The 14,666-nt window shown below is 33.3% G+C and overlaps 1 protein-coding gene across 1 annotated transcript; it reads left to right on the forward strand.

Moving 5' to 3' along the window:
- The first annotated feature begins 4,624 nt into the window (after window positions 1–4,624).
- On the forward strand, window positions 4,625–9,263 carry LOC133206420 (D-glucuronyl C5-epimerase-like). Its single transcript, XM_061342403.1, has 7 exons — window positions 4,625–4,830; window positions 5,766–5,851; window positions 6,514–6,643; window positions 6,841–7,051; window positions 7,180–7,357; window positions 7,532–7,774; window positions 7,925–9,263. Exons 3-7 carry the CDS (start codon window positions 6,528–6,530, stop codon window positions 8,956–8,958), a joined length of 1,782 nt encoding a protein of 593 aa, XP_061198387.1. The 5' UTR covers window positions 4,625–4,830; window positions 5,766–5,851; window positions 6,514–6,527; the 3' UTR covers window positions 8,959–9,263.
- The last annotated feature ends 5,403 nt before the right edge of the window (window positions 9,264–14,666 follow it).

The raw sequence follows: 14,666 nt of genomic DNA on the forward strand, positions 1-14,666 counted from the left end.
TAGGTAGGTAGGTAAATAATTTTTTTTTCTGACAGCAGCTTTGAAAATACATTCTGAATTTCTGATAAGAATGGGTTTTCATGAAATTGTACTTTATAAAAGTTGATAAACATTAAAAAAAAAATATTTGAATAATCTTCTTATTAAAAAAAACTTTTCAGTTGGCGGGATTTAATTGGGTCGGTCGCGTTAGGGGAAACAAAGGTATTTTTTATTTTGGCCTAAAATATTTATTTTAAAAAAGAAAAAACTTTGCAATCGTTATTTTTTTATGAACAATTCAAGGCAATAACAATGCTATCCACGTGTCCTTATTTTAATGAAGGTATTGTTAAATTTTTAAATATTACTTGTAGCAAATTAACATTTTACCAAAATTAAGTTACTCATTGTGATGTGTTGTTGGTAATTGTTGACCATGAAAAGAATTCAAGTATATTCTACATTATGTATTGGGAATATTGAATTTGTAAGGCATTCAATAGCTTTGTGATTAGATTTATCAAAGGATGTAAGCCGTATCATAGCTTTGTCACTATCTGTACCCAAACATTGTCGGCTACTGAGGGCCGTAAACAGGTCAGGGAGGAATTACCCTTTGATGTTTATCAAGAAGCTTAAGGTGATAAATAAACTTTTACTAATGGGCTTAACCGTGGAAATGTACAAGACATTCTTGTCTAGAAGGAGTTATATTAGTTTGACAAATCGTATTTATTTATTCTTTATAAATCAGACAAAAATTGTCCAAAGTAACGTACGTGTGTATTCACACACGTATTTCAATTCTTTAAAAAATGGCTGAGTCATATTTATCCTATAGTAAATCCATCTGTCTCTCTTAATCAAATTTTCTAACCAATTAGCAGAGATGTGATAAAAGGTTTAACAGGTTTTAAAGTTTCTGCAATACCAGGATAATTAAGTACATGTATAAAATTATGGGGTCAACCTACTCACATACAAATCGTGCAATAGAACCTATTTTAGTTCTAATGACAAATTCTTGGGAAAAATTATATATAAAATGTGCACAGATACTTCAAATAGTTATCTGCATATTGTCATAATAAGTAGCAAATATTTGCTTTGTGCTTAAATTCACCCAAAATACAAGTCCTTCTAGTTTTGGTCGCATATCTATTGTTTAAACGATTGTATGATTTCATTTACCTGTAATTTATCTGTTTGTACTAACTTTGTGGGTTAACATGCACAAATAGAGACATGTTCTTAAAACGATGATAAGATTATTATCACCTAAGTATCATACTCCATTCACTTCTCTAGGTGAACAAAATAATTTTGACTTCTCCATGTCGGTTTCGTCCGATGTCTGAGGATTAAAAAAAATCTAAGTAAAACATTTTTTATATATGAAACCTTAAAACATGAAACATTATTTTAAATAATAAGAAATAATGTCATTTGCGTGTCATTACCTTTTTATGTATTTCTCCTTGGAACCGTCACTTAGGTTTCGTTTGTTTGTTGTTTAACGTCCCTCTCGAGAATTTTCACTCATATGGAAACGCCACCACTTGCCGGTTGACATCTTCGCTAGCCAAGGGTTTCTGATACGCTACTCTCCTCATAAGCTCTTGGCATACGGTGTTAAAAAAAGTTGGGATTTTTTTCTCAAGTTGTGATTGGAGTTGATCGACATCGTTCGACCAATCAGCAATTGTTTTTTGTAAATGACGATATTTGCGTTCGGGATATATCTTGACTCTTTAATATCGGGAATGAAAAACGCAAGTAAACAATGATCCGTAAGATAACATGTCATTCTATGAATAGTCATCCAATATCTTAATCTACGTGTAAAATATGTGATTAAGAATCCATACTGAAGATGTAGATTTGCATTTTAACATGTTTAAATAACAAATTAACATAATTAATTACCTTCTTGTTAATTATTCGTTAAAAACATTATTTTTTTAGGTACGCACAGATTGCGTCATCGACAGAAATAAAAAGTGTATTTGGTAAGAATCGTGATCACGTGACGAAAACAATCCCGTCTTTCGTCAGCACCGTATGCCAAGGGTTTATGAGGAGAGTAGCGTATCAGAAACCCTTGGCTAGCGAAGATGGCCGATTGAGAGCTGCAAATTTTGACCTATACTCGGCACTCAGAGCCATTGATCAATGAGGGATCTTTTTCGTGCCAGCACTAATGCGACACAGGACCTCGGTTTATACGGTCTCATCCGAAGGACCGGTCTCCACGTCCAACAGTGGGATTCGAACTCGCGACGTAAGGATCAACTCCTTACTCCGCAACTCTAGAGCAAACGCTCTAACCACTGCGCCACGCGGGCGACCGTCACCAAGGTTGAGAAGACTTAACGTTTTCTTCCCTACTGCTGCCAACACGTATTCACAAAAAGTAGATTGCATTGACATTTCAAGGAGAATGCGTGTCCTGGTGCGAATAACAACTACGGTAGTCATTTTTTATTTACAGTCAGAAAAAGATACCAATGCCTCACTAAATTACATAAGTCTGATATGTATACTCAAGTTTCAAATTAATGGGGAATATTTGATAGATTTCTGAGGCTGCGTTGTTTGTTCTTAATTATTTCTTTAAATTAATACTTCTGTATCTTCCTAGTATATTGTCACCATAGTACTACATAAACTTAATTAAAAAAAAAAAATAGTAGTCGTTGAACTCTACCGAGAGTAAATAAACACTAACCTATAATGTGTATCCTGTTGATTTTAAGACGATGATTAATCTGGTTGCTTGGGGTAAGTTTGTGGTCTCGTCTACAAATGTGTAAAAAATCTGTCTCTCTCGCTCAGTTGTTTGAAGTAATCTTATACTGTATAAGTATCATTCAAAGGAAGACTGGTGATTATCGATGCTGTTTGTTTAGTATATTTTGATAGGAAAAACTTGGTTTTGTGCTGCGATTCACCTGTAGGGAAAAAGTCTCCGCAGTGAAACATCTTAATGTTCCCGTGTATGTGTTTGCGATTGAGTGTGTTTCCAAAATCTACCAATAATAAAGGAATGTTTTAAAGTGTTATAATGGAACGTAAAATACCTATTTAGATAAGAAACATTGTTTAAGCTGTCTAGGTATGTAGAAGACAGGTTTCTAAATTCCTTGTGTATACATACAGGACTATTATGGTCACTCTTGCTAACGTTAGATACGTGCTTATAAGTTCATTGATAAATCAGTTAGAAATTCAAACATGTAAACCATAACTCAACTGTCTGAAGTGTTTAAAATTCAAATGCTGCTAGCATTCCGGGTTACATTTTTAATTACTCTATGATATCTAATTACATGAATGCAAGCGTGTGGTTTTAAAAGATAACTGAAGGTTATTTATAAATTTAAAATGATCAAATATTTCCCTGTATTAAGCAAAATTAAACAAATAGTGCCAGTGAAATTCTTCTATTGAATATTTTGTTTATCTCGGGTATGCCTTTCATTGAGGTGTAGTAAGATTCCAACCTTTGCCACCTAAGAACTTTTATTCCTTTATTCATTACTCAAATATTGACATAGTTTATTCATTATAGAGTAATAAAGGTTGAACAATGATTAGAATGTCAAACATTTAAGTATATCATTTGTCTTACTGCACACTGAATGTAATCAGCTGTCGCGTCATTTGCGAATTTATTGCATATTGATGACAAAAGCCAGGAAAACCCGACACAACATACAAATAATATACCTAGAGTTTCTTAAATCAAAATGTCTTTTTTAAAAGACACAATTCTTTCATAAATTAATTCTAATTTAATCATCGAAATCAGAATTGTTCAAACATTTGAAGATATTATAAGGATAAATAATGAATATTAAAAATCGATTGTGTTTCAGATCTTGAAATTAGACGCTGCATTTTTATCGTGCAAGAGATTCTGGATCAATTTTGTTTGTCTTGAACAAAGTTAACGGCAGAATTTAGCAAAGTGCATACACATACGAAAATATTTTAAGAGGAAATACTTGATGCCATTTGCAAAGAGCATAACGCCTTGTCAAAAGAAAATATTCCATTGTTAGAAAGAAAGAGATAACGACAGTCTAAAAGGAATTTTTAAAGTTAAAGTAAAGTAACTCGGGTCCTAAGCTATAGTTTTAAAAAATGAATGCATCTTAACTTGGCATTTTTTTCCTTTTTTTAACTATAATTTTAAGTTAAGAATATATAAGACAAGCATCTAACTGTAAACACCGAGAGAGATGAAAGGTGTTGAATGGGTTTAAATGCTTTAATAAGTAACACTGACACAACCGATATACAACATTTAAACAAACAATTATCTAAACTGCCCCCATTTTCTGAGATAAAGGTATAGGTAGATCACGAAAGGAGACAAAAGGCGATAACTGATTACAAGAGATCTGTGTCAATTAGAGGCCATACAGGGTCCAGAGTCTTTGTTCCCGCATCCATCCAAAAAACTAAAGAAAAGGGAGCGGATATGAACTGAAATCTGAGCGGATAATCTCTCACGTTGGGACTTCTATTAGCATACTCGCTTTACATCATATTTAAACGTAAATTTGACAGTGGCTCTGGGGCTATATAAACGGACGGAGTAACTCGGAGGGGATTATTACACCTAGGATTAGGAAAGGATTTAACTCCATTCAGAAACTTTTTTATTTTCACAGCATTTACATTGACATGTGATTCTCTGTATGATCAGCACATTAACAGAGGTGACATTAGAAGCCAGCTTATTGGGGGATTTTCACAGAATAGTTTTTCAATAAGTTTGGAACGCATGTTAGAGATATTACTTTTTCCGGATTTTTCTTTCAAAGGATTGCATATCTGGAAGTGAGTAATAAGTTTTCTTTTTAATCTTGCTTTTGGACACGCTTTTGCAACACTTCCTAGATATCTTGGTAAAAATGTTTGAATACAATATCAATTTAAAAAAGAATGATTAATTTAATATACATTTTTTATTTATCTTTCAAAATTTAGAGAAAATGAAATCTTTCCAATGTACACAGTTAGCTTTATCTAAAATTGTGCGAATAATTGTTACTTCAATACGATCAAACAGCCCAAAACATCAGAGGTTATTCCACTGAATCAGTAGTTTCTAGCGGTCTGGTATTTTCCGCACCCTTTGTTTTTAGGGGAAATTTTAAGCGTGACTTTTAAACACTATCAGAGAGGACTCGCTAGATACATTTAAAAGACCTGGTAGACAAGGTATCGACAGTGTACTTGCCATACTAATTGCTTGAAATATTCTGTTGATGAATTTAATTCTCACTTAAAAAGTTTATTTTCGTTTGATTAGATAATATCCTGCTTGAGGAACATTCAGAAAACCACTCTTTCGTGAAATTCTAGGTTGTGTGCTCTCGTGCTGCTGCACACGATTTGAGACAAATAATATGTCTGTGTAATTACATCCAATTTTATGCCCTCGGTTTTTCCCTAATTATTTGCGTCGTATATCACAAAGGTAATACAAAGAGCATTCAAATGACCTAATTTAAATATGCTTGAAAAATTCACCCGTGTCTCTGCATTTTTATACCATTTGCAGATTATTTTTCCCTCAAATGTACTTCTTTCAAAAATTTAAAAATATCCATCATGCACTTGAAAGTTTTCGCTATTTTCTCAAGCGATGACAAATATAAATGTCAGATTTTTATCCGTGCTATTTGAAATATTGGAGGAACAAATTTACGAAATTCAAAATTCAAAGAAAATACATGTATAATGTAACGTTCAAACATTCTTTTGTGCAGGTAAGAGAGATGATTGATAAAGACTGGCTGTCCTCTAATTGATTCAGATAGCCACAGGTGCTCGCTTTGATGACACGGACTTTCAGGTAAATGTTGTTACTAATGACGTACATCTCCATAATGGACAATCTATAATGATTGACCTCTCGACAAATGTATGTGGTCTTTCTTTCGATTGACTTTCTACACTTAAAATTTCTTTTAAAAAGAGTTACTCTGAGCTAATTTTTTATTGACAACTTTCATCGTAGCTTGTATATAAAATGCAAATTTGACAGCAAAAATTTTGTAAAAACTATGTACTTTGGGATCTCACACAAGAGAAAGTAGAATAAGTACATTTAATGAAACGTGGTTATTTCTGAAGATCGCTAAAATCATTATTCTGCCGACTTTATTAGAAATCGCACTTACTTTTGAATTCTGTATTTATTTACCATTAGGCTCCAGGTGTCTGTTGTTCGGTGCTTGTACTGCACCCCTATCTGTCTACAAGTGTTTGCACATCTCAATTTTAACAGCAATTGACAAATTTAAAGACCATGTATATCTTGTGGCATGTTAACTCTTCTTTGATTTTTTCTCCGTTGATTAAGACAGCTCCAGTCTTATATACTTTGTAGTAGCAAACCCATGGGATCTTTTTCATAGATTACAGAGCAATTTCACCATTGCTAAATTAACTAACGAAGCTCCTTGCAGCTTTAAACTTTCTTACAACATACATATTTTTATTCATCATTTTCAGGTTTTGCCAGACTTATGACCCGCAGTGAACTGAAGGTTCTAATACTATGCGTGGGCATCTTTCCTCTCCTGTTGACTATATATAATATTGGAAAATGTGATCTTACAGTAGATAATGATAGAATTTTAAGGTAAATAAACATCTTTCAATTCATTGAAATTTTTAACCCATACTGAGCACAATAAAATGATATGAATCTTAATGATGAAGCACTTCATATATCAATTTTATTAGATTTCTCTCTCTCTCTCTGCTATTTTATGTTATTCTACTTGACCAGAGATTCAGAAACAAACCTCCTTTGCTTATCATGACTTCCTTTTTAAGGGAAGAAGTGTCATCACACATCAACAATGAGTTTGAAGCCTCAGTGGGGTTTCAGCCCAGGGTAGCCCAGGCCTACAATCACGTGAAGAGGACCAAACCAATCAAATATGAAGAACTTGAGTGTGTCATCAATGGAGACTACTCCATAATAGGGAGAAAAGAGGGGAAAGATGTTTACATGCCATTTTCTTTCATCCAGAAATATTTTGAAGTATGACACGAAAGTGCCTTTTGAAAATAAATAAAAATAATTGAACTTTCTTGAATTGAAAAAGCTAAGTGACAGACAATTTTATTTAAAATTACGTGTAGCTTTAACAATTATAATCATAATTGTAGGTGTATGGCACCCTTGAGACATCAGATGGATACGAAAGGTTTTCATTCCACCACAGTTACCAGGATACATTTCCTACTGGTCCTCAACCAAAGTACCAACCCAGTGGTGTCTTCATGTCCTTTGATCAATACAGTGTGGAAGACAGAAATAGGGTTAAATGTGTATCTGGCATTGAAGGTAGATATCATCAATCATTTCCACTTTCTATTATCTAATCTTAAAGACTTTTTTTTCAAAATACATGAAATTTGAAAGCTTTTGGCAATCCTGCCAAAAACAATTGAGTGAATAGTATAATATCTTCAACTAGCTAGAACAGCGCAAGTTAGATGTAACAATGAATAATTTTAGGTGTCCCAATATCCACACAGTGGGAGCGCAAAGGACACTATTATCCCATACAGATAGCCCAATACGGCTTAAGTCATTACAGTAAACATTTGACACAGCCTCGATCCAAAATAATAGTTCTGGAAGATGGAGAGGAAACTGATCTCCCTGATTGGCTGCTTCCAGATCGTAAATCCGAAATCCGCAGCAAGATGGACGACAGAACTTCATTTGATAATGGAGTGGTGGAATTTCAAACAGCAAGTAAGAATACGGTTGTTCTGATCTTCTTAATTATTTCATTATGGTAATGGATGGTTTTTTAGTTGGAACTAAATATTTGCAGTTGGTAGCTTTCTTTACTCGTATCATATTGAACAACTAAATTAAATTCAGATCTGTATATCTTTCCAGCAAACCAGAAAAATTCTGGAATCTGTAGATCCACAAAAGAAAAGAGACTGACGACTTTATCCATGGATATTATGTTTATAAATAATGGAAGTGTAACAGTTTTAATTCAGACAGGAGATGGAAATTTGTTCCGTATTCATTATGTGCTTAGTGATAACATAATAAAATTAGATGGCAAAGATCTCTATTATGGAATTGGGTCGCACAAAAAAGGAAAATGGATTCACTTAACGAGACAAGTAATGGTAGATTTTCAAAAAGGATTAACATTACGATTTTCAAAAAATCGAAGTAACAAAGTAAAAAGTTCAGCCCACATTGCAGCTATATGTGTTCGTGGTCATGGTATAATGGACAATGTGACCCTTCGCAGTCATGCTCATAAGGATTTGTTTTTTGATGCTGCAAATTATTTTGTATGGCATCAAGATTCCAAGGGTGGGTGGCCAGTGAAAGTGACACGTAAACTAATTCCAGAAGTCATGGAACTGGAGCCAGGATGGTATTCTGCCATGGGTCAAGGACAGGCAATTTCTCTTCTTGTACGTGCATATGTAGCCTCTAAAGATAGGACTTACTTAGAGGCAGCGGGTAGAGCAATTGATATTTTTGACATTCCAAGCTCCGAGGGTGGAGTTTTAGCAAAGTTCCTCAACACATATGACTGGTATGAAGAATACCCAACTACACCCAGTAGTTTTGTGCTCAATGGATTTATTTACTCTTTACTTGGTCTATATGACCTTAAAGAAATGGCAACAGGTAGCATTAGAGAAAAAGCAGCTGAGCTGTTTGAAAAAGGGATGAGGACGTTGAAAGCGATGCTGCTTGTGTTTGATTCTGGAACAGGGACGTTTTATGACCTTCGACATATTACATCAGGGCTTTCACCAAATCGTGCTCGATGGGACTATCATAAGGTTCATATCAAACAACTTTATATACTTGTTGAATTAGACAATGATCCACTCTTTTATAATACTCTTGAAAGATGGAAAGGGTACATGAAAGGGAAGGCTGCACCTCACAATTAGTTTTGGGAATATTTGCACGCTTCTTGAGTTGTGGCAAGGTTAATCCGTATTGTTTTGTACCTCGGAGTTTTTCAGTAAGAGAACCAAAGGTGAATGCAATGTGCTATTTAGAGCAATTACCATTGTTTTGATTTTTAGATTATAAGAATTTTTCATTTCTGAAGTGCACTGCCTTTCTTGTATTTTCATCCTTACGAGTGCTAATCAAAACAAGTGCTATTCTGTTCAATTTTCTTTGATATGAATAAGATTTTGTCTATATCTATATGCCGAATTTGGTTTCTGTTCATGTATTTTTTCATTATGTTTATTTTCCTGAAAGATAAAATGATACATTTTAATTTTTTTTTATAATGAAAGATAATTCTTTTTATTATTTTTTTCATTTCAAACTTTTTACTGACTTAAAAAAAAGGAAACTCGAAATTGAAAAAAAAATTCCTTAGGCCATGTAAAATTGCTCTGTAGTACTTTAATGTATTTTTATAATTGTTATATATTTCATGATTTAGAAAAATTGTACAATTGAAAGATTCCTTTGCATTATGGAGTTATCACATGCATTATGTTGGTAAAATAGAATAGTGGTGAATGATTCATTTTTGTATTATCATATAATGTACATTTATAAATGATGCAAAATTGTTAGAAGAAATGTGAATATGTGAGAGAGCTCTTTCATTCCTTTGTTAAACTATTTTTCAGAAATACAGTTTCTGGAATATGTCATCTAAGACACAAATAAAAACGGTCAATACCGGTATATTATATAGTTCTATATTCACAATATCCATTATTAAAAATATATAATGAAAATAGCTTTCTTAGAAAAAAGCAGAGGTCCATCGTTATATTCAGTGAAGATCTGCTGGATGATAGTGCTTGTCAAACATAAAAGAAAGATTTGGTGATTCAACCAAGCACTAGACTTGGAATTTTTGAAGCTTCAATTTAAAAATTACTTCTGCAATTCCATCAATGAGGAAGTCGGAAATGAGAATAAAAATGAACGACTTAAGATCGTCTTTGAATGAAAATTTTAAGAAGTCAACATACTCTTCTTAATTTAATCAGACGAACATGTGTCCTGAGTGTTTGATAATTATACTTGTATTTTAAAGCCAGCACATTTACTATAATTACACTTTACTTAAAAGAGTATATAATTGTAATAAAGTTCTATGTGTTAAAAGGGAGAAAATCATTTTATTTTTCTGATACTGCGCTTATAAAGATAAACATATGTCTTCTTCATCACCCTGACATGATCACTTGATTAATGTATGCCTACTAAATCAGATGTTTCCACCGGCGTATTAAAGAGTCTTTCAAAATTAACCAAGGAATGTTATCTGCATTGCTAAAATACTGCAAAGGACCCTAGTTAATGTTATTTCAAAGAAGGCGAGTTGGTAGAGGGAAGCCCAAAATTTTCAATCGTTGACAATCCAATGAAAATCAAGAAGTTGGACTACATTTATAGTACTAAGTAAGCGGAATTTAAAATCTTATTGCAGAGATAGATTGATATGTAATTTAACAAATGAAGAATTGAAAGAATTGAGTTTTCATTTATTTTGATATTAAATTGTTTTTGAAAAATTTCAATTGTTTATTTTTTGAGTTAATTATGTATAAAAGAACTAAATGAATTAATAAATGGTTTCTCGTGTTTCCGACTCCCATATTTTAGTACGTCTGAGAGCAAATAAAGAATCAAATGTATATACACACGCACTTTGAAAGTAACATTGCAGTAACCAAAAACCTGTAAAGTAGTGGGTACCAATTTTCTACACAATTGCATTTAAATAATTCAGTTGACTTGCCATGTTGTTCATCACGATAACCTCATTCAAGGATCCTCAGATTAAAGCTTAATTTATAGGTTAATGGCCATTCTGTGATGAGAACACTTCAACTGATAGTACGGCTTATAGTCCAGTATACAAAAGACATAATCCTGAGGGATAAAAAGTGAGAATATTTTACTTATCGTCACTGGAATTGTCGCAGAATGAAAGTATGAATGGACTTGTTATCTCTAGGAGAGGGAAGAGTAAACACTTCAACTCGCTCTTTCAAAACCTTTGTTGTCTCTGGGATTTATTGTTTCAACGCCCTGAATTTTTCCTCTCAATTTCTTTCTAATCTCTTAATATCATGCAGGATTTAGTATGTAGATATTTTGTTGAGAAGAATTGAAATTCCTGTAAGAGACAATCTTACAGGGTTTAGAACAAGAAAGTTGCTTTTGTGTGTTGGTATGATGTTCTGTTATATACTTAAATCATAAACAGGGTAAGGATTTCTTTTTATTGAAACACCTGCAATATTTCATTGCAAAAGGCAATAAAGACCCATGACAAGCGACGAGTATTTCAATTCAAAACTAAATGGAGATGAATCTTGATTTATGGTCAAGAATTTACAGGTCATGTGTACTCACATTTGTTTTAAATATATATTACATTAGATTATCTATATAAAAAAAAACAACTATAACTTCCCAATGAAATACTCAATTCATATCGATACTTATTCATGTATATGCAAATGAACTGTATTGTAAACTTTTACATGAAGATAACTTTGACATTTGAAATGTGTCATATAGGAATATTACTGATCTTTCATATGCATGCGTATACAATACAAAGTATGTGTTTAAAAAAACAACTGTTAGTGTCGTTATCAATAACTGTTCTATCTGGTGGTTAACTGTCCGATATAGCTACTTAACATAAAGAACATAGTTATGACCTTTATAAATATCCATACACATTAGATACACTTTAAAGAGTTTTCCTCCTGTTATCAATGTGAGAATTCCGACACTGAGCATTTCAACAAAACACAAATTTTAGACAGATACACTTTTGAACCGAAATCTTAGTTTAAAAATCTTTCTTATATTTCCTTTTATTCTACTGTTCTTTTCAATCAACAAAAACCGTCACGGTAGCTCAGTCGGTAGATCGCTCGCTCCGTGATCGGAAGGTCGTGTGTTCGAATCACAGCCGCGAATGAAATAAGCCGATAAAATATAGGTAGCAACTGTTCCTTCGCCAAGCGCAAGGTACTTTGAAGTGAAAGTTGCGGGTCCTTCGGATGAGACCTTAAAAACCGAGGCCCCGTGTCACGGTAGGTGTTGGCACGATAAAGATCCCTCACTGCTCAATGGTCCTGTGTGCCGAGTAAAGGTCTAAATTTGAAGCCCTTCACCGGTATATGGTGACATCTCTATATGAGTGAAAAAATTCTCGAACGGGACGCAAAACAACATACAATCAATCAATCAACAAAATCTGTGAAGTTGCATAAGATGAATAAAGTTTGGAATATATACAATTAAAAAAAAAACATGGAAAACTATAAACGATATCTTATTTTAGGTTCCTTTTTCGTAAAATTTTACAAATAATAAGCATTCAAAACTTATTTATACTAAAGTTCTTCTCGGATAACATACTTCCCAGCATTATGTGTTCTGTGATTTTTTTTCTTTGTTTAAACTTGATCTGAAGAGGGAGTCCAGTTTATTATAAAAAAAAATGTTCAAGAACAGGTATTTTTCACTTTAAATCTTTTGCAAAATCAGCTGGAAGATGACTTTTTTTGTTACAAGAATCAGATTTTAGTATGTATTGCAGATGTGTGAAATCTGTTAACAATGTGTGAGGGTAGATACCATAGAAACCAAAGAGCATCAGTACAAGCCACAACAATGAACAGATATCTTCATTATGCTAATGTGGATATATAAATCATATTCTTCAATGAATTTATATTAAGATATTTGTATGACTGGTCTTTCTAAATTTTAAGGGCAACTGTAGGCGAGTAAGCATTCTTTCCCTCATATACGTACTTTATATAAACAGTATGCTGCAAAAAAGTCAAGAAGAATGCAATATAAATAAAATTATGGGCAACAAAGTGATAAGGCATTTAGATGGACAGTTCAAGAATGAAAGCAAAAGACAAGTGTGATATCTCACCTCACCAGGTGATTGTTATGCGAGGTCTTTCCGCTGTTCAATATTTCGCCGCCGGTGGCCACAGGTGCGGTAGGTTTTTAAGCAATTTGCAGTATTGAAAAAGTTCTTGTTACTTTAATTGTGTAAGGTGTTGATTGATTCCTGTCATGCAATAACCTTTAATTGATAGATAACTTGCTGATTAGACTCGGTTTCAATGTCTGTATTCTCATATTTAAGAGTAAGATACACAGTATTGAATGTATGGTAGTCTGGGAGACTGTGTGACTTGTATAATTTCAAGAAAACAACAGGGATTGAAATTCTGTTATCATAATATCATATTTTATTATATAGTCTATCTATAGTCCCTATATAATCTATACAAACGCAAACAGTTCATAACACTACATATTCACTGGATTTGAGGCCGTATTCATCGGAAGGTGAGTGCACGTGCAGCGGTATTGTGACGTCACAATCAATACCTCAAACAACGTTGAAAACAATGGTTGCAACGGCCGGAGCCAGCCGTGTATCTGAACAGGAAAAATGTTAGGCAAGTCTATCGCAGGATTATTTTCCAAACATTTCGATGTTTTACACACAGCAAAAGGAAAACAGTCGGAAGTTATAAATTGTAATCTGGGCATTTTTTTTTTTATTTTTCTACGACAGAGGATCGTTACTGAAAACGGTTTAGCCATGCATCGTTCAATGTCTTGTTTATTCAAATCCTGACTATATAAGAAAACAATAATGGTCTCTTTCGGTGGTGAATATGGTTTGTTATTCACCAGAAAAATATCAATATTGACCTCGGCTTCGCCTCAGTCAATATTGATATCTTTCTGGTGAATAACAAACCATATTCACCACCGAAAGAGTCCATAATTGTATATTATCCATGTTTACCCTTTTATCACTCATTGGATGTTTTTTTTTTTTCATATCCCACTGCTGTAACGTCACAATGGGTTTTGCGTGAGAGTGATGAAGTAAAATGAAGTGGATTCCTATATAAAAACTGTGTAAAATATTGATCATGTTGATAGTGATGTATAAAACATGGGATAAAAAGAATCTCGTCAAGGCTCGGGGATAAAAACACACAACTCGTTGGATAAAAATCATATCCAACTACAAATCATGGGAGATCCTATATAGCCATTGACATTGACATGTGAGGAATATTACCAGAGGTATTCAAAACTGCTTCGATTTTTTTTTTTTTTGGGGGGGGGGGATCTATATAAGTTATTTTACTGTGCATATATTCTCTAGAAATCGTAAAACCAAGTCAATTATACTCACTACAGAATTTGGGGGTCTGCATTCCTTATCATTTGAAACATCGAGAGGCCAAGTATTGATTCAAATGGGTTTTTTCCCCTAATGAAAGCTTCCGAATTATCCATTATTGATTCTGTAGCATGTTGAAATGGAACTTAAGGAAATGACAGAGAGTGAGATCACATGATCTGCTAGTCATCATTAATTAAAGATAAACAGACATAGGGAAACAGGTAAAAGACAATCAAAGAATGTGTAAAGCTTGATAATGAAATAGAAAAGTACAAGCTTTTGTATCTAGCTTCCTTGATTTTATGGCTGAAATGCACGCAAACCAATATTACTATATTATAATTTTTTTCCTAAGCAAGAGTAACATTCAAAAGCAATTGCATTTTCTTGATTTTGGTGTGACCGGTCGGCAGGGGATGCTCA

The sequence above is a fragment of the Saccostrea echinata genome, unplaced genomic scaffold (genome assembly GCF_033153115.1).
Source record: "Saccostrea echinata isolate AGI-Se365-2 ecotype Australia unplaced genomic scaffold, CSIRO_AGI_Sech_v1 ptg000054l, whole genome shotgun sequence".
Lineage (NCBI taxonomy): Eukaryota > Metazoa > Mollusca > Bivalvia > Ostreida > Ostreidae > Saccostrea > Saccostrea echinata.